This window comes from Eublepharis macularius, chromosome 1, assembly GCF_028583425.1.
Source record: "Eublepharis macularius isolate TG4126 chromosome 1, MPM_Emac_v1.0, whole genome shotgun sequence".
NCBI lineage: Eukaryota > Metazoa > Chordata > Lepidosauria > Squamata > Eublepharidae > Eublepharis > Eublepharis macularius.
The window spans coordinates 32,376,472-32,400,995 of NC_072790.1; the positions used below are offsets into that span (position 1 = coordinate 32,376,472).

At 44.3% G+C, this 24,524-nt stretch overlaps 1 protein-coding gene across 3 annotated transcripts in view; it reads right to left on the bottom strand.

Moving 5' to 3' along the window:
• The window catches only part of AGAP1 (ArfGAP with GTPase domain, ankyrin repeat and PH domain 1), a 411,275-nt gene that overhangs the window by 215,275 nt on the left and 171,476 nt on the right, over positions 1-24,524 (bottom strand). For all 3 annotated transcript variants that reach the window (XM_054974599.1, XM_054974592.1, XM_054974609.1), the window contains one exon: positions 11,890-11,994. In XM_054974599.1, coding sequence (XP_054830574.1) covers positions 11,890-11,994 — 105 coding nt within the window. The remainder of the gene's footprint in view (positions 1-11,889; positions 11,995-24,524) is intronic.

A 24,524-nucleotide genomic window follows, 5' to 3' on the forward strand; every position in this document is an offset into this window, starting at 1 on the left:
GGGACAGGGAGAGCAAAAGGGGGAACCAATCCTGGCGAGGCCACCGAGGGGCAACGAGGATACAGCGGGTTCGGTAGGCCCTGACCCTGGAAAGAACCTTGTACAGGAGCGGAAAGGGCGGGAAGGCATAAAAGAGCCCTGGGGACCAAGGTATTTGGAAGGCATCCCCTAGGGAGTGGCGGCCAATGCCGGCCCGGGAGCAGAACAGCGGGGCCTGTTTGTTGCGGGCAGTGGCGAAGAGGTCGACCAACGGCGTGCCCCATGTGCGGAAAACCTGGTCGAGGTAAACCCTGTTTAGGGACCACTCGTGCTGAGGCAGAAACACCCTGCTCAGCGCATCCGCCGAGGTGTTGAGATCCCCGGCAATGTGCACGGCTCTGGGAAGGACGTTGTTGACCATGGCCCAATTCCATAGAGTTGTTGCCTCCTTGCAGAGCTTGAGCGAGACCGTCCCTCCCTGCTTGTTGAGGTAGTAGCAGGCCGTGGTATTGTCCGACAGGACCTGAACCCTCCTGTTCCGAATGGCATCTGCAAAAGAAGCGAGGGAGTAACGGACCGCCCTAAGCTCAAGAAGGTTGATATGCATGGATGCCTCAGATGGGGACCAGATGCCCTGAGCCGAAAGCTGTCCACAGCGCCCCCCCCATCCCAAGTTGGAGGCATCGGTATAAACCGTGACCTCGGCTAGGAAGGGGCCGAAAGGACAACCTTCAGACAGGTTCCCAGGGACAGTCCACCAGGCCAGAGAGCGCAGCACCACCCTGGGGATGGAAAACCTCTGGTGCTGACCCATGGTGAGGGGGTTGTACCTCCGGACAAACCAGTTTTGCAGAGGCCTCATACGCAGGCGCGCAAAGAAAACCACCCCTGTGGTGGAGGCCATAAGGCCCAACAGAGTCTGAACCAAAAGAGCAGTCTGATACCGGCAATGCATAAAATGCCGGGCCAAAGCGGAAAGCCTGGCCAACCGGTCAGGGGGCAGGTAGGCTCTACCCAGCAGGGAATTGAAATGGACCCCAATAAACCTAATGGCCATGCCTGGGGTCAGGATAGACTTATCCCCATTAACCACCAAGCCCAGCCTAGCCAGCACGGACAAAGTGAGGGCAATATGGGCCTGGAGAGAGTCAGGCGAGGGTCCCACCAGGAGCCAGTCATCCAGGTACGGGTAGATAAAGCAACCCTGGGACCGCAGGTATGCCACTACGGTGGCCATGCACTTTGTGAACACTCTGGGTGCAGAGGCTAGCCCGAAGGGCAACACTGTATATTCATACACAGAATTCCCATACACAAACCGCAGGTATTTCCTGTGGCCCTCAAATATAGAAATGTGGAAGTAGGCATCCTTCAGGTCTAGAATGGCCAGCCAGACGCCCACTTCCAGGAGTTCCATGACTCGCGCCAGGGTCAGCATGCGAAACTTCTCAGCCTTCAAATAACCATTGAGGCCTCGAAGGTCTAAGATGGGCCGGGAACCTCCACCCTTTTTATCCACAAGGAAGTATCTGGAGTAAAAGCCCCATGGGGAAGTAGAGACATTGACCACCCGGACAGCACCTTTGGTAACCAACTCCATAACATTATTGTGTAACACAACATCACAACATGGAGAACAACGGGGAGGGAGAGAGAGAGGGGGTGCATCCGTAAACATTAACTTGTAACCATGGGCCACAATGGACAGGACCCAAGCGTCAGAAGTAACACGTTGCCAACAGGGCAAAAAAGGTCGAAGCCTGTCCAGAAACTGGGCAGCAGAGGAAGCACCCTCGGAGGCCAACGGGGGAGCGTTCAGGCGCAGTCAGAAGACCGAGGGCTTCTGCGCCGAGGTCGAAGGCTTGGGCGAAGAGGGCTGTTGCCTGCCCTTGGACCGGCCGGAGCGCCTGGAAGGGTGACGCTGCTGGGCAGAGTAGGATCGGTGACCGTAGGACTGGCCCGAGAAGAAGCGCCCTTGACGCTGCTGGTAAGGCTGGTAAGGGGTCTGGTAGGATCGGAACCGACCATAGCGATACCTCGGGCCCGACGACTGGGCTGAGGGGGCGACCCCGAGGGACTTGGCCGTCTGCTGATTCTTCTTCATCAGGGAGAGGGACTCATCCGTCTTCTCCGAGAAGAGCTGGGGCCCCTCGAACGGGAAGTCCTCCACCTTCGCCTTCTTCTCTGGAGGCAGGGCCGTGGACCGGAGCCAGGCGTGCCGACGCAGGACCACCGAAGTTGCCATCGCTCGCGCTGCAGAGTCGGCGGCGTCCTTGCCAGCTGTCATTTGCTGTTTTGACAGCTTCACGGCCTCGGCTTGGAGGGCCTTAACCAGGTGGCGGCGATCCTCCGGGAGGTCGGAGAGGTAAGAGGACAGCCTCTTCCACAGGAATAGATTATAGGATCCCATTATGGCCTGGAAGTTGGCAATACGGAATCCCAGAGACGCGGATGAGTAGAGTTTCCTGCCCACGCCATCCAGCTTCCTGCCTTCTCGGTCCGCCGGGGCCGACGAGGAACCGGAACGGAACCGAGCCTGACCCTCCTCAGCCACGATCGACGAGGGTTTCGGGTGATTGAAGAGGTACGGGCAATCATCTTGCTTTAAACGGTAGTACCGTTCCACCTTCTTTGCCGTCGCGGACAGGGACGCCGGCGCCTGCCAGAGCGCGAGAGCGTTATCAACAAAATCCTCCACAGGGGGAAACGCCACCGACGCGGGGGACCCGGAATACAGCGCCTCCAGCAGCTTACTCTTGGGCTTGGAGGTCGTGGAGGAGACGTCTATCTCCAGCGCGGCGGCCATCCGCACCATTTGTTCGGAGAATAGCCTGTAATCGTCATTCGGGGACGATGAGCGGGGCCCACCCACGGTGTCATCCGGGGAAGGATCCGAGGCCGCGTCTGAAGAGCACTCCGACGGTGACGCCAGACCTTCATCATCCTCGGAATCCGAAAACTCCGGCGAGGTTTGCGTCGGAACCGAAGACCGGTGAGCGGTCGGGGCCGACGGATAAGTTGCAGGAACCGGCGGTCGCAGAGGTAAGCCCGGAGGTGGAGGAGCGGGTGCTGGGAGCCCGACTGGCTGAGCCGGAACGGAGACCATCGGAACCGACGGATGTTGCAGGAAGGGCAGCGACTGCTGGAACCACGCCACAAAATCCTGCCAGGAGGTCATGTTCCCAACCCCCGCGACCGGCTGGCAAGGGGGCAGAGGAGCAGGCACCGGGGCAGGCCAGCGAAGAGGCATCGGAACCGACGAGGTAGACGGCAGTGGAACGGAGGCCTCTGAAAACGCCGGGGCGGACGGCAGGGAGCGCTCAAAAGATTGGAACGGTTCCGGGAAAGGCGGAAACGGCATAAACTCCTCGGGAACCGACGGAGGAGGCGTGCAAGGAGGCGACGGGGTGTGGAGACTCACCACATCGTCGGGTATCAGGACTGGTTCGGCCGGAGAACCAGGCAGCACAGTCGGAGCTGGGGACAATGCACGGTCCTTGGCCCTCGACTTCGCCTTGGCCTTCTTGGACGGGGGCTCCGAAACAGCCTCCCGAACCGAAGGCTTGGAGGAGGACTTCGGCTTGGGCGCGGAACGCTTCTTGGCCTTCCGGCTCGAAGGACGATCCCCGGAACCGGAATCAGGACGGGCCTCCGGAACGGGTTGCCCCGTCGGTTCCGAGGGGAGCGGCTCTGGCGACTTACGAGACGGCGCCGGTGACGGAGCGGCGGAGCGCGGCCTATCTCCCGAAGAGCCTGACGGCTTGGGGGGGAGAAGGTTGGCATCCCACAAGAAGGCACGGAGCCTGGCCTTCCGATCACTCCTTGCCTTCGGAGTGAAGGACATACAAATGGAGCAGCGCTCGACAACATGCCCCTCGCCCAGGCAGATGAGGCAGAGCTCATGGCCGTCCGAATGGGTCATCTTAGTGCCGCATTTATGACACTTTTTAAACAAAGATGTCTGCGACATAATGAACGGTATCTCCCGACAGATGACAAGGGGAAAATACCGACCAGCAGAAGAAACGATCCAAAACTCCGAAGAGACGCTTGAAACGAACGCTAGACAATAAGAACCTTTTCGACGGCGGCGAAAAAGGAACTGAGGGAATGCCGGGGACGTTCGGATATATATGCATTCAAAATTGGCGGGAACACCGGCGCGCATGCGCGGTGGATCCGAACGTCCCCCTCACATCTCTTAGAGCTAGAAAAATCTTTTCCGCGGCTGGCCTGCGCCTGCGCAGTCCCAATGTGGGGCTGCACAGAAGGACGAAGACGATCTCCGTTCCACTGCGTTCCAGCTGAAAAAAAGCCCTGCCAATAGCTCAGCCTGAAGGCCAAGCGGGACACATGGAGTGTCTGGAGAAGGGCACCAGCGAAATCACAAATGATTGAAGAAGCATCCTACAAGGGTTCTAACATTAAGGCAGAGCTTTTCTAGTTCCTGGTAGACAGGATAGCTGTAATTAGCACAGCTGCATCAACTGTTAGTATTCAAGAAGGAAGAGGCTTCAAGCAACCAAGACATCTCTGGCTTCTTGGGCACATGAAGGAGCCAATACCCACAAATGCGTAAGTTAGGGAAACAAGACAAACAGCAATTGTGAGTTTTCAAAGTACCTCTGTTCAAAGGAAATGGCTCAGATAGTCATTGGTACGGAATGTGCTTGATCTTCAGAACACAAGTTTCCTTCAGTAAAGGTACTAATGGCATCCAGTGCCTGACACCACAGTTGCGATATGACTTGGAAGACAGGGTTTCTCAAAGGGCTGCACTGGGGACACATCATCCCTCACTGAAGTGCATCAGCATGCCAACATGAGCAAAGGGGCTGAAGCTCTAGAGATCACCAAAATAAAGGAGGGGAGATCATTCAGATTATTTCCAGACCATAAACCTAGTCTTTAGCCCTCATGGGCCAACAAACTGGAACACAATCATTTGGCTAATGCCAAATCCATGTAAGGTACACTTCAATGATGGAAGAAAGGCTATATACATGTAAGAATATACATGCAAAAACCCCAAACCAACCAGAGTGGGAATTTGCCTTTTCCCCGCATCTGGAGACTGCAGAGAGATTTCCTTCAGTTTCATAAGCAGAAGAAAGATGACGATGCTCTCTTCACGGAACTGAAGGAAAGGAAGCCGAAGCAGAAGCTAGATCTTCTTTTCCTTTCTAGACAGCCATGTTAAATAAAGGGAACACAGCTTGGAACTCTCATTCCAAGCCATACATCTTTGCTATGCATGAAGGACAAATTTGCACAGATTTAGAACGCACTCAGCTTTATTTAAAACAACAACAACACTATACCGGAACTGTTTAGTAGTACTGTTAAGTTCACTGGTAATTTTTTTCTGAATAAAATCTTTCTTCAGGGTATCTCTTGTTGGTGCAGAGTTGGTGCATAAAATGTTAAAAGATACTGATTGACAGAGCTTTATGTGGGCACTGCAAACTAGTAAAGAATGCAAAACCACAGAACACAGGTAGGGATTCTTATGCATAGATATCTTATAGGGAAAGCAGGATAGATTTCCTTTTTTAAAACAGATCTGGCATGCTGTTTACCTTACATTGTTTCATACTGTGCCCTGCTGGACAGTTTTGAAACCACACAAAGCCAACTATTTTATCTGCTTTTATTTGATGAAAAAACCTCATTTGTTTTTTTTTTTAAAGTGGGACACAAGGACAGAACTTCTTTATAATGTCTCTTTGTGCCAGATGTTGTTACAACTCTAAGAATTCCAGTCAATGTCCTTCACCAAGTCCTTCCCATGAACACATTTATCTGACCTTAGACAGACCCACAGGAGTTGTTAGAAAGGCACTACCTAATTCAAATATTAACTACACTTTTTTTAAAAGATCCAAGTTTGAGAACCTGCCAGCACTTTGTCACTGTTCCAAATCTTCTCTTCTCAAACAATTTCAATGAAACAGACAAATCATCGTACACTTCTGATAATTAGCAATATCTATTTCTGTAAAAGCTAAGGGGGGCTAAGTTTAATGTACTTTTTAATTTTGTTTGCTTAATATGCTCATCATGGTTCTAAATGATTAATGGTGCCATTGTACAAGAGACTGCATATTTTTATTTCTCTGTCAATAAAGAATTTATCTGGGTCTTTTTACAATGTATCTGTAATTTACTTGAACAAGACTTTATAGAAATGTATAGCTGATGCTACTATAGCCAAGGTTTTCTTTCAATGCCATTCCATCGAGAAAGATTTGGTAATATTTTGAGAGATGGGTAAAAACTTGTAAGGCTATTGTTCGCTTGCCAAGCATTGTTTGGAAAACCTTATCTATGGACTGACAAATGCTGATGCATCTACTTTTTTGTGTATACAAAGCAGTCAGACATTTTTTATTGCAAAATGCCGTCTGGAAAAGATGCAAAATAAAATTGCTAAAATGCAGAGGAAAAAAAATGGGGAGGGGGCCAAAGACCCCCTTCCCTTTGCTTATGGCGTTCAAAGGCATAACACGGAGCACCCTGCAGCAAATGGGAAACTACACTAATTTTAAAGCCATAAAATGCTATAAAGTGCCCTGCAGGGCAGGACGACACTGAAGCGAGTTGCACCTAAATAAGACACGGTTCATTTACTTCGCAGCTTAGCCTAATGTAATCATCAGCGGATTTCTAGCCTAGAGTTGTAACAGGCAAGTAGCCGATGCTGCAGAGGCGACACTCCCAGCCATTGAAGGGGATTCAGTTAGATTGCTGTTGATTAGAAAATTTTTCAGTTTTGACAAGCACTTAATGAACATAAATCGCACCTTGATTGGTTTCCACTGGGGCCACAGGCATACCTGAAGAAAGAGATTACCTTCTTTGAAAAGACCTCAGGAAACCTACAATCGTGTTATGAGCCTAGCCAAAAATAGGTATTTATAAAACATGGCTGAATGTAGCCACACAATTACACAAAGTGCTCTTAGATGCTGAAATACTATAGTGCATGGGAAATCTTTTTAAAAATAAAATTATGTTTGCTTTCAAAATGCTCCTAGCAACACGAAGATTTTATTAGGGCAGGGAAATAAGTAGAATTCTATGGTGTTTAATGTGGAAGCTTTAAACGAAACTGACCCTGGACAAAAAATGAACTCAAATAATATTTTGAAATTGCATTGATCTGTAACTCACCAGACATGAAACAGAATACCTTTGTTTCAGCATTTTTTTTTTAAAAATTGCTCAATAGTAAAGAAAACTGACAATTTTTAATAGCTAGTCTTTTTATTTAAATGACAGCCTTTGATAGCCTCCAAGGTCAGGTCAGGGTTCCTCTAAAGCATAGGTTAAAGGTGGAAGGAGCTGCTACTGGGGAAAAAAGCCCACCCACCCACTTATAATGCTTTCCACAAGGGTCAATTTGGATTCTGTCTTGAATACATAAAATGTCATGTAACGGCCATTATCTTTTGCTATACGCTTCTCTGAGGTATGGATTCCTAATATTTATAAACTATAAATGAGGAAAATATTCCAAAGGGGTGAAGGCTAATGGCAAATATCCAAACAAATAGTCTAAATATTTGGTGGAAACAGGATTCTTGGACAGAATAGCTTAGAGGGCATTACACAGAGTATAAGGAAGAGAACTTTTACTAGCATTGTTGTTTGCCATGATTTTTTTTTGCCTAACTTAGACCCTTTTCGCACTTACGGTTTAAACCGCCATTTATGAGCATTCGCCCCGATCGCAGTGGCTTCGGCATTGCACCTGTTCATTTCACACTGTCCACTGCAATTTTGATTTGGTGTCTGTGCTTCATTTCAAAACCTCGGTGCAATTTTGGGCTTTTGGGGCCTTGCAATTCACGTCACACTTTTTAAAAAAAAAATTGAGCATGCGTAGTAACGTTGCAATGTTGGAACCCTTCCCCCCTTTTTGCTGATTGGGCTGTCCCCTGCCCACCGGAGAGGCAATTGGTGGCAGAGTTCTGGGGGAAAACATGTACCACTCTCATTTTTTTAAATCAAGCCAGGAAAGGGTTAAAATGCTGCCGATTAATCTCCTCCCAGGAAGCAGAGGCTTCTTTCCAAAGGGCTGTGCAAAATGCTTGGGTTTTTTCTTCCTCTTTGGCAAAGTCTGAAACATGCCTGGGAGGGAGGGAAAAGCAGCCATTTAATCCTTTCCTGGCTTTTAAAGCCAGGAAGAAAGTGCAGGAACATTACAACGTTGCAACCTATTCTTGTCTTTAAAAAAAAAAAAAGAATGTGTGTGCATGCCCTAAGGGAGGAAGGAGAAAGCAGCTATTTAACACTTTCCTTGATTTTAAAGCTAGCAGGGAATTAGCAGCAAGCTTAGAAATCATTCCTGGCTTTTGAAAAAAAACAAACAGCATGCATACCGGGAGGAAGGAAACCAACGAAGAAGCAGCCTTATGACCCTCAGCTTGCTTTACTAAAAAAAATGGTGGACAAGGAGTTCAGAGAGCTGAGGAGGGTGGGAGTGGTTAATTCTGCACAAACCAATCAGCTCCCAGGGAAAAGGAGAGGGGGGGGAGAGAAGCAAAAAGGAGGCAAAAGTGTTCACATTAGCAAAATGCGGGCCAGCTGCCAGTCGGCAGCGAACTTAAAAAAACATCGGGGTATGTCCGCAGGGGGAAAAGTCGGGGATACAGCGGACAAAAAGCGGGACTGCATCCCATGACTGCTCTTAAGTGTGAAAACCTTGCAAACATGGGATGTGGAACAGGTACAAACGCGCTCTAAAAACCGAGTGCGAAATGTACCTTAGGTGCATTGCTTTCATCCACCTTTTTCAAAATTCAAAGGAGAGAATAAGAAGTAATTATACGATTAACTAACCTTTCAAGTGGGCAGGTTGTACATGAAACTCTACAGCCCAGTGGTTCTTCACCAATTCTTACTGCAGGGCTATTTTTAAAAATTTTCACTACCCAGCGGCCAATGTCAGAAGAAGAAACTACCGGTCTGATCAGACTATTAAATCTTTCTACTTGTAGCACTTCGAATTTTTATAACATAAAGTATACCCGAATTTGTTGGATCATCTTGTACCTAATGAGAGCAAGTTCTACTTTCAAAGCGGTACAGTAACTTAGGATTTACATGAATGAGACTGACATCTTTCTTGCAGGGGACTCTTGCCCTATAGTCCATTTCTTTATAAAAGCATTTGATATAATTCCCAACCTTCCACTGCAGAGGTACTAAGAAAGGTCAACATGTAGACTGAATTCTGTAGAACAGCCTCCTTCCTCCTACATCTCAGAGTTCTGCTTTGAACAGATATTTCAAAATAAAGCTGTGAAATATTAAAAATACATATCATTTTAGAAGAATTAGTGGGAGGCACAAGGCCTGATCAGCACCACGATTTGGGTTCTGTTGACGTGAACTGTTCCTCTCTGTGTAAGAGGGAAAACATCTGTTTTGTATCAGTTTTTATTAAGGATTAATAATTATTAATAATTTCACATGAAGAGTTTGTTTGCCATCTGTCATGAAGATTTCACCAATGGCTAATACTAAAAAGAAGGAATGTTTTGTGCATTGGATCAGAGAACCATAAAAGAAGCTAAATCAGAGCTTCTCCAACTATGCAATACTAGACAATCAACTTTCTTCCAGTTGCTGTTCCTGGAAAGCACTGTTTGGCCAGAGCTGATGTACCAGGCTTAAATGGGGTTAAGCTCTCTTTAATAAATCACGTTTATTTTTGTAGTCGTCATCGTCATCGTCATCATCATCATCATCTACTTACTTCATTTGTAGTTTGCCTTTCTCCCCAATGCAGACCCAAAATGTCCTACATCATTATTTCCTCCATTTTATCCTTACAACAACCCTTTGACATAGGTGAGGTCACCCAGCAAGCTTCCATGGCAGAGTGGGGACTCAAAGCTGCGTCTTCCAGATCCTAGTCCAACACTCTAACCACTATACCATACTGACCTGCTGACATAGATGGATAAACAGGTCGGCACTGTTGCTAGGAGTGCCTTATTTCAATTACATCTAGCTCATAAGCTGTCCTCTTATTTAGACTCTGCTGGCCTAGCTATATGATGCCATATTACCATAACCTTCAGATTAGGTTACTGTAGCACAGGGCTGCCTTTGAAGATGGCGCAAAAGATTTGATGGGCACAAAATGTGGCAGCAAAATGCGGTAAGCCACTTGAAACCTATGCCATCAGTGCTGCGCAAACTGCACTGGTTACCTATTTGCTTCTGGGCCCAATTCCAAGAGATGGTTATTACTTTTAAAGCTCCCCATAGCCTACTGCTCTCATACTTATTAAACCACATTTCACGGTATAACAACATTCGATTTATATACCACCCTTCAGGACAACTTAATGCCCACTCAGAGCAGTTTACAAAGAATGTTATTATTACCCTACAACAAACACCCTGTGAGGTGGGTGGCGCTGAGAGAGCTCCAGAGAGCCATGACTAGCCCAATGTCACCGAGCTGGCTTCAAGTGGAGGAGTGGGGAATCAAACCCAGCTTGCCAGATTAGAGTCCCGCGCTCTTAACCACTACACCAAACTGGTATACTCCCATGTGTCAACTACATTCTTTAGACAGCCTTGGTATCCTCCTTTAGGATTGTCCATACAGTGACAGTCAAGTCACAGACTTTTTCATCAGAGGATCCAGTCCTCTGGAATGGCCTACTAGAGTGGGTACAAAGGGCAGTCACTTAATTTAATTTAATTTATTGCATTTCTAGCTTGCCTTCCCCTCGAGTGGGCTCAGGGTGGGTAACAACATTGATAATATTAGAATAACATAAAATACAATATAAAATCAGTAATATAATACAAGATATAAAAATTGAAACCATTTGCTACATTTAAGGCTTGTAAGACAGTTTTATTCCAGAGACCATTTGGTGGAAAGTAAACTTCTTTGGCACATTTGGCTGCCTTCTTTAAAATCCTGCTCATTTACAATCTGTGCATTTTAAAATCTTGTTACTTGGACTGCTACATTTTGTGTTCATGCCACCTGGTGTTGTGTAGTTAGCTGCCCTGCCTCTTGGGAGATAAAGGTAGGATATAAGTTTTTTAAATATAACAAATACATTATAGGGCAAGTGATATTAAATTGTCTGTAATCTTTGCGTTCTCGTTCAGAATAATAATCTGCATTTTTGTTATCAGTCCGGAACATCATATATTCTTCCCCTCTTTAAGGGAGAGAAGGAAGGGAGGGATTGGATTCCTGATAAGACATTTGCAGGGCCACTCTTCAGATAACAATCTGCATCCCCATCTTTTTGCTGGGACAAATAAGGCAGGAGCAATGGACAGCGTCCCTATCTCAGTGGCTCTCTGGGATCCCTTATCTTCCTTTTCTTTGACTAGTCCTTTTCAATGACTACTGTCATTGTGATTTGATCGTTTTAGTGCTGATCCTGCACTGGGCAGGGGGTTGGACTAGATGGTCTGTATGGCCCCTTCCAACTCTATGATTCTATGATTCTTTCCTTCTGTGCTCAGAATGTTGCTCTTACTACGTAATTTCTGCATCATTTAACTTTAATACGCCAGGTTTAAACTGTTTACGCTTCTTTTCAGGTTGTTTGAGCTCTGATTCAGACCTTTACTTGTTTTCCAGTTTCTGCAGTCCAAGCTTTCCTATCATTGGATGCTCTGTGCCGTTGATTTTATTTAACCCAAACTATGTAATCCACCTTGAGTCCCGGTGAGAAAGGTGGAATGTAAATAATGTAGATAATAAAAATAACTAAATAAACATTAACTTTTCTAAGGATATCACCACAAAGAAGGTTCATTAATTAGAGTCTTGTTTCGCTTGACTGGATTATACCACCATTTGATATGTTATTTTATGGCCTCACATCACCATTTGATAAACAGGAAATGCAGTATACTTACATGCAAACTCGGATGATAGGTCAGCACACCATTATCACAGAGTGTGACGTATTTCTTTTTCCATTCTTTATTTAATGACTTGCCACTTCGCTTTAGCAGCATACCCTGTTGAAGGGAGCAGAGAGTGAAAAGTTGTACCAGTCACTTACAGAAAAGCACAAAAGCACTCTCTAAAATTACATTTATGGAGTCAATGATACTACATGGACTAATCTGATGTCTCCTCTATTCTCTCACCTATGTTCATATGAGAAAATATGCCCCTCGCAGTTGTGTTCTTAATAACGTAAGAGACTTTATACAACACTTCAACATGAAAGATCACATAACTTAAATGAACTCTACAAAAACAACATACACAAAGATGTGCTGACATTCCCTGAAAAAATTCCAGCACATTACTTGCATTTGCAGAAGGAGTGTAGTAAATGAGGTCAGAATGCCAGCCCGCACAGACTGAGACCAGGGCATCTGAAGGAGTACCTCCTCCCTTCTACATTGGCTCGGCAGGGTTGACAGCAAATGCTGCTGTGTGTGTGCCTACTTTTCGAGGCAAGGCGGGGGAGACACCTGAAATAGGTCTTTTCTGTTGTGTCTGAACTGTGGCATGCCCTCCCCATACCTGGTTCCAAACATTCTGAACGTTCAGAGCCGGATGAAAACAATTCTCTCTTTCTAGGCCTTTATTTGTTTTACATTGATTGTGCTGCAGAACTCCTTATGCCATTTCTTGATTCTCTACCCTGCTTTGCCTAAATTGGAACTGGGTTGTTTAAACTGTGATATGTATTCCCACTACATTATTGTGTGTCGGAGGGGTGTGTATGTGAACTACTGTCATTGTGATTTGATAGTTTTAGTGTTGATTATTAGTATTTTTTCTATTACTTCCAGTGTGATTTTATAGTTGTGGTTTCCCTGATTTTAGTATTTGTCCGTTTCGATGTAGGTCTTTTACGTGCTTGTATGTATTACATGACCTGACCCGGATAGCCCAGGCAAGCTTCATCTTGTCAGATCTCGGAAGCTAAGCAGAGTCAGCCTTGGTTAGTAATTGGATGGGAGATCTCCAAATATCAGGGTTGCAGAGGCAGGCAATGGTAAACCACCTGTTAGTCTCTTGCCTTGAAAACGCCAGCAAGGACCATCGTAAGTCAGCTATGACTAGATGGCACTTTCTACTACCATATATTACATAGAGCTGCTGTAGCATAGTGCTTAAGTGGTTGGTTCAAATCCAACTACTGCCATGAGCTTAGTAGATGGCATTGGGTAAGCCATTCCTCTCAGCCCCAGCTGTATTGTGGGGATAGTAATAACACTGACTTTGTCCACTGCTCTGAGTAAGGCACTCAACTTTCTAGCAGAGCTGTATATAAGTGCAGTTATTGTTATTATGTTGTAATCACTGTCAGACAGTACCTAGACTGAGACGAGATGGTGCACAAATGTTGCAGATACAGATACTTGTCTCTAAACTGTCTTCATAAGCATCATGCCCTTTCTTCCCCAGAGTATGGGGTGTTTTATATCCACTTTAATTGGTTTGAGATAAACTAGGCGGCGGGGGGGGGGGGGGAGCAACATGACATTTGGCATGAGGGTTCTTCTCAGAGGAACAAACTTTTATTTCAAAGAATATTGCCATGGGAGCTGTTCAGGGAGGACAAGGGGCAGCCAGCCCCTTGTTGTACTGCACTTGATCATGGATGTCTGGCAGAGGGAAAGGGAGGCAGACTATGGGTTATGGGGCCACTTGGCAGGGCTGTCTGTTGTAATGAGAACCATTAAAACACAATGATAACCTGCTTATATCTGAATATTATGAACAGACAGCTTCACAGCCACAATTTGCAAAATTTGTTATGCTAGAAATGTAAAATTTCTGGAAATTTTGCAGGTAGGGGGAGCGTTTTCTCCTCGAACCCCCCTCCCATATCTGTAAAAATTTGAAATACATCCAATACTTACTTTCCTATCAGATCAAGCTTCCTTTACTGATTTAACAACATAAAATACATTCCCTGTAACTGTATAGTATATAAAATTGTACTATTTGGCATATTAAAATTATAAATGTCATCTTTTTTTATAAGAAAAACTGCAAGTATGGCCAATACTTGAGAAAGAGTTGCAAACAGTTGTACCCTATGTTACCATAGCGTATGTATCTTAATTTTTGTCAACTGAAAGGTAGAAGGAAGAAATAAAAGTTAAATGTAGAAAACCAATTCTGCAACAAACCAAAGAAAAGAGATTATTTGGACAGAGATCCTGAGGAGTTAGCCGTGTTAGTCTGTAGTAGCAAAATCAAAAAGAGTCCAGTAGCACCTTTAAGACTAACCAATTTTATTATAGCATAAGCTTTCGAGAATCAAGTTCTCAGGCATCTGATGAAGAGAACTTGATTCTCGAAAGCTTATGCTATAATAAAATTGGTTAGTCTTAAAGGTGCTATTTGGACAGAAACTCTTATAGTCACAATAGGTAGGACTACCAACATATTTGGATATTAAGTTAAACTTTTTCACTCTGAAAACACTGAACTCTTTAACAATTTATTATTATCACTACTAGTCTACTACTACTACATAGTAGCTGTTGCCAAAATTATTTACATTTAACCAAAAAAATCTTGAAACCATTGTATATTTCTACAATATATGTAGGAATTATGATTATTTAATGCTGTAGGGCAGCAGGATTTGAATCCAGTGGCACATCAGAGAACAATAAAATTTACAGGGTATGAGCTTTCCAGAGTCAGAGTTCTTCAGCTCCTACCCTGAAAATCTGGTTGGTCTCTAAGGTGCCACTGGACTCAAATACTGCGGTCTTATTGCAGACCAACAAGGCTACTTACCGAAAACTAATGCTGTAGGTTGTCTTATATTTAAAACTGTCATACTGAACACTTTGACTAAACATTTTTATTCCAAAAGGAAAAAAGGTTTTACCCCACCGTGTTCCCCAAATTGCCCAATTTTTCCATTAGAAGAAATGAATCTATTATGAGTGAGGAAAACTTTGTCTTTTTCTTAAGAAGCATTCCATTCATTCTAAAAGTTCTCTTCAAAATTTCACAATTTTTCTACTGGAAATTTAAAAAGTAATCAGATGAAAAACAAGGATTTCCCCCCAAATTTTCTACTTTTTCCTCAGGCCTTCACATCTGTAGTTATTGCTTTGCGGGGAGGTACACAACCATTACAGTCCTTGAACAGTTGGGTCCCTCAAAGTAGATCCTATCTTCCTACTCTACTGAGCCTTCGACAATACAACGTTTATTTATTTATTATTTTATTTCATGTATACCTTATCTTTTCCCTCCATCGGGATTCAAAATGGCTTACATCGTTCCTCTGTCCTCCAATTTCCTCTATTTTTCCCCTCAGAACAACCATGTGAGGTAGGCTAGACTTAGAGTTTTTGGGGATTGGACCAAGTTCACTCAGCAAGCTTCCATGGCTAGTGGAGAACTGAACCTGGTTCAATCAAACCTGGGTCACCCAGATCTTAGCCTGTCACTCAAGCCACTATGCTACATTGGTTCAGCCTAAGGAGCCATCCTCTAACTTCAATGGTTCTTCTGTTGGAGGAAGAGTCACTTAAGTTGTAGGAAGGCTCCTTGGAAGATGGTTGGATACACCCCATTATTTGTAGCATTACAAATTATTTCAAATCCTGTGACCATATATAGACAGAGCCTGCTGTTAAGAATACCTGAGCCAACATGGTCTAGTTTACAAGTATCTTCCCAACCATTTGGGGTTGGATCCAAAGAACCATAAGCAGGGCTCTACTCAGAGAATGGAGTGGAGGCTATCTTCTGCTACCCCCTGTGCAAACTGAGAAGTTGTTCTCAAAGGTGGCAGCAGCTAGGCTTGTCAGGCCTCACCACGTCAGTGGGAAAAAAATAAAATTAAAACCAGCGATGTTACTACATCACTTTTGGGTACAACCATAGAGTTTCCAGTGACTCCTAGAGTGACTTGTTGTCACTTCTGAGTTGTCGCTGACATCACACATATGCCCCCTTGTCCCCCTTGTCTTCTGTCTTTGCCACCTTAGCAGCAGCTCAAGGGACAAATCCACAGAAATGGCAAGCAAAAGTAGTTTCCTCCACTCACACAAGGGTTCCTTCAGATCCAGTTCTTGATGCTGGAATTCCTCTGCATTCTCCAGAATCCATACCAAACAGTTTGGTTCTAAGGTCTTATGTTTCTCTGCATAAGACACTGGACGACAACAGCCAAAAGAGATGGGACCAGTGTTCTGCCTTCATATAAGGGGGCTCCCTCTATTCTTAAGTTGCTACTGAATTCCCCCTGGAAGTGCACAGGGCACAAAAAATTGATAATGTACAACTAGAAATATGATGTACGCATTTTAAAAAGTTAAAACTAATAGATACACAAAACAGAACTACACCAGCTGCTCAACAACTCAGCAAGCCATTCTCCATTTGCTGTGTAGTATATACTACCCAAGGACTCAGCCAAAATCATTCTCTCTAATAGGAAATGTATTCTTTGGGAAACAGAAGCCAAAAGGCTCAGCTATAGTTAGGGTTTCCAACCCTAGCTATGGTACTGATAACATAAATAAACAACGAACAAAGCCCTGGGCGGCAGCAGCCTAGTAAGAGCGGGCAGTTCAATACCTTGGACTTGATTCAAGTGTGGGATTATTTATTTTATCTTTTCAAAGCAGACCTGTACAGAATGTTAAAGGATGTCAAATGATTAGCATGTTGAATTTTAACATGTTTATTCAAGAATATTCAAGAATAATTTACCAATAAAAGAGATATAATACTTAAATCAAATGAAAAGAGGCCTACGCAGACCTAATTAAAACACATTACCACCATCACTACCAACGACAACAGTAAGGACAGCAGAAGTCGAAAACCAATGAAATATAAAAGGATGGTTCTTAGTTGGCTTGCCTCCTAGAATAAATATAAAACTGGGGTGAACAAACATTACTTGTGTAGTAGATATCTTCATGCTTTGGAAGCCACTCTGGCTTTTTAATAATTCCATAGAAAATTGTCCAGCACAGCTTGTCAGTTACTTAATTTGTTGGAGATGGAAACTGGAAGTGTACAGAGGGGAAAATCTTTACTAGATTTAATCTGATTAGCCGGGATCGGTCCCATTTGGCCTCATTGTCTCTGAGCAAGGCATTAGACTGTAGGTTTTTAGACATCCACTGCTGCAGCAGAATTTTGGCTGAGCCCCAGAAGAGGTCTGAGCATACCAAGTCTGGTCATGGTGATTTCTAACTGGTATCAAATTGTCTGCTCCGGTAAACCCCACTTTCTCAGTCACACAGCAAGCTTCTACAATCCATTTTGGACTATGGACTCAGAAAGCTTCTTAAAGGGAGGGAGGGAGGAAGGAGGGAAAGGTATATTGTCGAAGGCTTTCACGGCCGGAGAACGATGGTTGTTGTGGGTTTTCCGGGCTGTATTGCCGTGGTCTTGGCATTGTAGTTCCTGACGTCAGGAACTACAATGCCAAGACCACGGCAATACAGCCCGGAAAACCCACAACAACCATCGAGGGAAAGGTACTTTGAAATGATTCTGAGTTTCTGTGGGAGAATAAGAGAGAGAACCTATAAGCTGTGTGCGCTGTAATGTACAGTTCCGCTGAATTAGAGAGCCCCTTGGGCCTCCAGCCCTCAAAGCAGCCGTTCCCCGTTTGCTAATTTGAGATTCCAGTTTCAGGGTGATCAACTGTATGTGGAGGCTTGAGAAGGGCGGCTCTCTGCGTAAAGATTTCCTGAAGTCTTTCTGAATAGCGGCAGGCCTAGTACAAGGCATGATGAAAGAACGGGAAAGTCCCTGCCTCCTCAGAGGGAAAAGGAAAACTCTATGGGGTTCAGAGGAGAATTTAGGAATCAAGTTGCCATACATCTGTTCAACACCGCAGAGTTGGGAAGCGTGGAGCAAGTACTGCACAGCACCATTTTACAGAAGAAGGGCTTTCTCTGAAAATGAAATACAGGAGCATCAGGAGCTCTCTTTCAAACGGGCTTCCTCTTACTATCAGGGGTATGAGATTCACTTTTTGGGAAACAATTATGAAAATCTGCTTGTCTGTCTACTCTTCCCTTCCACCAGTACAGATCGATGGTATACGCCACTGGCAGATCCTCCTAATACAGCCCACTAACCAAGTGCTGGATGAAAATGGACCAATCTTCTAAGAATTTTTTTAAAAAACCTTTGTTTGGCATATCACAAGTTGCAGATATAAAAGCCCAATTTAGCTTGATAGGCAGGTCTTCCTTCCCAGTGTGGAGCTCCAAATTTGTTAGAAAGACCAGGGGGGAGGGGGGCTCCCAGCTCTGGCTTTGGAGAGGGAGAGACAGCTGCTGTTGGCATTTTGATAGAGTGCATTGGAGCTTGAATTTTATTTGTGTGTGGTGGGATAGGGATCTACCCCTTCAAAGTCTAGGGCTGCTGCCAGGCTCTGGGCCAAGCTATTATTTATTATTGGTACCTTTCCTGGTGCCTGCTCAGGTAAGGTTTCTGGGAGTGGTGCGGTAGGGATCTACCCCTTCAGGTTCCAGGGCTGCTGCCAGGCTCTGGGGGCAAGCTATTATTTATTATTGGTACCTTTCCTGGTGCCTGCTTAGGTCAGGTTTCTGGGTTTCTGACTTGGATGATGGCTGGAGGAGAGCCTGCTGGCCCACACAAACAGCCAACCACAAACATGTTCGTGAACAGGGCCAACAGGGTTGTTCATGAGTCCCTGTTTGTGAATGGCAATGAACAACGAACATAATGTTTGGGTTTTTTCCTGTTCATGCCCATCTCACCACTTCTACTGACACAGATTAGTCACAGATTGCTAGTTCAATTGTACTTTCAATCTAGTAAATATAGATAAGAGAGGAATTATTTCTCTTTCCAAAAGAAGTCTTCTGTTGTAAATAAAGTATTGCTCCTGTACAAATGGAGTTTATTCCCAGGGAATTTGCTGTTTAAGTAAATCATTGTTCCACATTCTTAACATAAATAAGCACCTCTGAGGAAGGGAGCTCTGACTCTTGAATGCTTACACCCAGCAAAACTTGTTGGTCTCTAAGGTGTCACTGAACTCAAATCCTGCTGTTCTACTGCAAACCAACATAGATACCCCCCTAAAAAAACCCACTTGTTTCCTTAAGCAGATGTTTATCATTTATTATGACAGCTCAGTTTTATCAATGGAATTGCATCACACAATGTTAGCCAGACAATCCTGCTCAAATATGATGTACTGGAACCTGTCAAACCGCAGAAGAAAGTTTGTGGGGTGAGACAGTGGATTAGATTATTACCACCCCCCCTGGAGACTTTCTGTACGTCCACGAAACTGCTCCTGAGGGTCAGAAGACATGCGATGAAACATGGAGGGATGTTGTGTGCTTGCATGAGTTTTTTTTGCATGGGGAAAGTGGCAAAAATCCCTTCTGTGAACTCACTCTGACAGGAAAACACTTCTCCCGTCCACTATTCTTTGCTCACTATTAAAGTTGCCTGTTCCCAAAATAAAGTCTGAATCAAACGCCAGCACGATTGTACATGCCAAGCTTTTCTTTATGGCTCCAATGCTACCACTGGCTGTTTTGAAAGACATTTTTATTGGGCACAAGAACAGCTTAGTTTCTTACCCCTACAATATCTTTACTAGCAATGTGTACGGTGTCTCTAATCCCGGGAGGTCATTGCAAGCCAAAAGCAATGTTAAGTGTACAAGCTTTAAATAACTTACAAAGTTAATGTAATGAATGTAAAGTATTATCTGAAATCCATCACTCAGTGGTCCAGTGTAGCCCCAAGCTGTGATAAAACACCACTCATAAATTTATATTAAAGCTCTATTCAATAGCAATTATTTACCAACAAAGATTTATTGATTTCATTTGCTGTAAGAATCGGAGTTCCTAACTGAGCCAATCAGTCTGTGATACTGGCCTTCCAGGCATGAAGTTATAGCACAAGCCACCATCATGTTCAGCATCCTGATTATTACAGCAGCGCAGTGCAATTAATGAGTGGAATCTCACTTGGGATCAATTAAAAGTGGTGGATCAAGAGGCTGATACAGTACGTGCGCACATGAACTAGTATCTACCATGCACATTAAGACGCTGCTAATCCTCTTCCTATACACAGGTTGCTAGCACAAACCAGGCACGGAGGCATCACAATGCATCTGTCTTTGGTTCTCACAGCTGAAAGGCTTATGAACTCTAACAAACAGTGAATTATGAGCACACAGGAAATATGCATGATACACTGGCAATCTCTCTGTAAATTATATATTGACACCTGCCAAGAAGGACGTATGAACATGAAACAAGGGTCCTTCCTCAATTAAATGCAATACTTCAGAATGGATCAATAAAAGCAGAAAGGGTTGTATGCAAATCTCACAAGCTGCTTTCCCTCCTAGCTGCCCTCTTCTTCTCCATAACCGCAGCTATCCTCCTTCTCTCTCAGACATAGGGCCAAACCAGACATGACATATGTCACGTGTTTTTCATGGGGACTGGCAGTCACACATACTGGTCGCTGTGGAGAACTCCTTCTAAAAGTATTGCAGGGCTCCACAGCACTTTTAGAAGAAGTTCTCCACGGGAACCGGTAGCTGGTATATGGCTGACAGTCCCTGTGGAGAACATGTAACAAATGCCATGTCTAGCTTGGTCCTGAAAAGAACACGACAACAGATTATCCCACAAGACACTAAGTGAGGAAGCACCTCCACACGCTCCAAGTCTCCTAGCATCCAGAGTGCAGCTTCTTTGAGTTCCACAGCTGCTCCCAGCCATAGCAGTTCTTGAGTAGGGAATTCTTGGCCTTGTCATGTCACAGTTTTTAAGGGAGACCAACAAAAACCTCTTCCAATGTGTGTGAACTTCATCCATTAAAACTCTGTATCACAGCAGGCTTCAGCGGTACTCAATATTCAAGTCCCCCTTTTTAACTCTAGCATGGACAACCACCTGACTTCTATTAAGAGCTTTAACTTCACGAGAAAGCCTACATTTTCAGGAGGGGATGTAATTTGACAATGACCACCAGGCTATTTAATTTTGAGGCATGTTGTAAACAGAACAGAGACTGGAACAGGATGAATGTGTTGCTTGTCCTGGGACGGCATCTCAAATTGGAGGGATCCCTAGCTAGGCATTTAACAAAGGGCAATCTTGAGAGGATGGGGCCGAGGTCATTCCTGGGGAGGGAGGGAAGGAAGGAGAAGAGCCAAGAGAATCTAGAAAGCATTCTGGAAAAAAAGCAGTGTCATCAGAGGGATCAGAATCAATGAGGTGCATCCTTAGGTGCTTTTCTGTATAAAATCTGCTAACGGACAGAGATAACTTTGATATAGGAAACGGCAGGGAAGAATCAAGACACAGTCAGTAAAGCCCTCCGGGCCTGAAAAAGCTATGGTTTTCCAAAAAGTGGCTCAAGGAGCAAGCCTAATGCCAGGGTAAAAGAACATGAGCCCTGGGTAAGTTGGCTAGAGAAACCTGAAATGCTCCTGGGGTTCTGGATCACAGTTGCATCTATGTCCAAGTTGCAGGAAGATCAGTCCTGCTACTTTGAAATTAAGCTTGACTAAGTCAATGAACACTACGGGATTCCCCCCCTCTTGCTTCTGTTTTTGAGGTATATGATTGGCACTGGATAGTTTGTGGGGAGTTTCTTCTTTGATGTTGAAGAGCAGTGTAGAATATGAATTGTGTACCAGGCCCACAAAATCCAGTTGGTGTCCCCTGTCCTGACAAATCACTTATAGCCAAGGCAAGTGTTACATTTATGGAAAACATCTTATCCTGTGTTTGAAAATTCTTCAGGTTTTCAACTCAACTACATCAAAGTGCAAGTTGCCAATACTTTCCGCTCTGTTCTCTCTACCTGCAATGCATAAACCAGATGATTAAGAAATATCAGATTTCTTGACTCTCAGTACTGTCAGCCACTGAGAAAATATGGATCTTTTAATTCATCACTGAAGAAACCTTAGGATGGCGCCTAGAAGCAGTAGCCCTCTGGCCCAGTTTGAAACATCATGCTTTCTGCTCCAAACTATTGAACATTACCAGCAGTTTGCTTTGAATAAAATTATTAAACACAATAAATTGGGGAGGGGGGAGCTTGACTTGTCAGCCACATGACCAAATACGACATTCTCGATCATACGTAAAGGGGATGGTACAGGACGTACGGAGGGAGATAATATTAATTGGAACATTCCATTTAACTCTATTGCAAAGCATGGGGAAATAGTGTTCCAAAAGGTAAAATTATAAAAATGCTTATACCCGCGCCCCCCAAAAGCTGTTTCAGGAAAGGCAGCTTCAACTCCCAATCACTCTATCTTCTATCCCATTTTCTAGCGAGTTATACGAGGAGGAAGGGGTTGGAGGGGACTGGAATGGGGAGACCCACAATGCTTTAAAAAGAGAATTAAAGTTTCTATCCCAATCGAAGTGGTTTCCATAGAAACATCAGGAATGCCACTTAACAGAGGCTTTAAAAAAGAGAAAGGGGGAAAAAATCTCATGTTTGGTACAGTACCCCTCCCCCTGACAAGCTATTTCACAAATGGATGATTTTTGCACCTCGCTCTGTAGCTTCACCCATGAAGCAGTGAAAAAGAATTCAGGATCTTTAACCAGTTCCCTTGTGGGCCCCCCCATCTCTCTCTCTCTCTCTCTCTCTTTTTGTTGGTAATATTTCTGTCATTCTACCAGGGTGTACGGTACAAAGGGTTACACTTTAATTGAGCTGTCAGCATCTCCAACAATCCTATAAAACTTCGATTATGCACGGCAGGGTTAGTGACACACTTGTTATTGTGGATGCCCTATTTGCTAAACCTAGCCACCCCCCCTCACAGGTCACAGAACCCAAGTGACCTTCCTGTCATTAGCTGCGTCTATTCCTACCTCACTGCTGTGAAAATCACACAAGTGAAGGCTTCAAAGCCCTTGCCAGGACTGAATTCGACCAGGAGCTAATCACCCACAAATCCCGGCTCAAATGGCAATAATTGGCTAAACTGCTCACCTCTCCACAGCTCAGCAGTAATTTGGGATAATAAAGAAAAGAATTATTCAGCTAACTGCCCTGAAATGTATGTTTTGTGACCGACACACTTCACATTTTAATAATGATGGACACAAAATCCAATTTAATATAGTATCTACTGAATAACAAAACCTGGTACCGTGAGAGAAAAATGCAGGTTCTCTCTCTCTCTCTCTCTCTCTCTCTCTCTCTCTCTCTTTTTAATGTGGCCCATATTATTCCACAAAAAGGGTTCACACGTCATGTTGTGAAGTTTTGGACCAAAAAGGCCTTTGTGAGGAATCCTTAAACCCTGAACTATATTGGATTTTTGAAATAAGAGAAAGTCCCAAGTTAAAAATATAAATCTGTTCCTTAAACCTGAGTAAAGTGAATACGTTCTTTTGTGGTTTGGGGCTGACAAGTATCTTATTGGGTGTTTTTTTTTAAGTTTTTGGCTCAACCTTTTCTTTTGGCCTGCTCTCTTCTTTAAGGAGAGGGGCTTCAAAACAAAAGTCCTCTGGCCGTGAGCCTCTGCCACTCACAAACGACTGAAACAGGCTAGATACACACCAACCCCCACTTTCATCTGCCCCCGTGCCCTTCACAACCCGTGGCACTCAGCTGTCAGTCCGCCTCCTCCTGCAGAGAGCTGCTGCTGACCATCATTCCAAAAATGTACTGAGCAAGTACCCGGTACGTGTCTCTTATTCATATCTTCAAATATCCTGCAAAGGAAGAGGGAAGTGGAATATTGGGTCCTACAACTTGAGAGTCTAAACCAATGACTGCTGATTTTTAACGGAGTTATTCTTTTAAAAAAATATTTATTTTTATTTTTAAAAAGATAAAACCTGTTTAAATAAAATAGATGCGAATATTTTAAATAACTACCCCTCTCCCCAGCTTGATCTGAAATTGCATCAGCAACTGAGAACACTGTTGGAGAACACTTGGGGGAACTTTTTCTCTCCTCAAGAGCTCAAAATTAACTTAGTGATTCATAAAGAGAATTTAAACATGCACAGAATGCACTATTAACCTGAAACCTTTTTCTAACCCACGTCTGGACACCAAGTATAGCACAGATAGATCTAAGCAAACACCTCCACAGATCTGATTTTTAAGGCTACCTGGAATAGAGGACCAGAACGGGGATGCTTCAGAGCTTCCAGGAAGTTACAAATTTATTATTTCCCTCTCTCCTCCTCTGTTATTTTCTCAATGTTTTCTTGCTTTGATAAGGAGACCGACATGGTCCTCCCAGAAACCTCCAAGGTTATCATTTGAACTGTGGGCACACATTTTGGCAGGATAGAAGATCAATTTCAGTAAGTCAGAGGCCCTATCACATTTTTGGATGAGTTGAAATTTAATGACGGTCTTCTTAAGAAGATGACTGTATCGTGCCAGGTATTTAAGTTATAATAACTAAGAATGGCAATGATCTACTTAGGTATAATTCTAATGTCCTGATAATTCAGATCATAGCAACATTTGCCATATGGGTGGCCTTAAAGTTATCTTTATCAGGTTGAGTAAATGCTATTAAAGA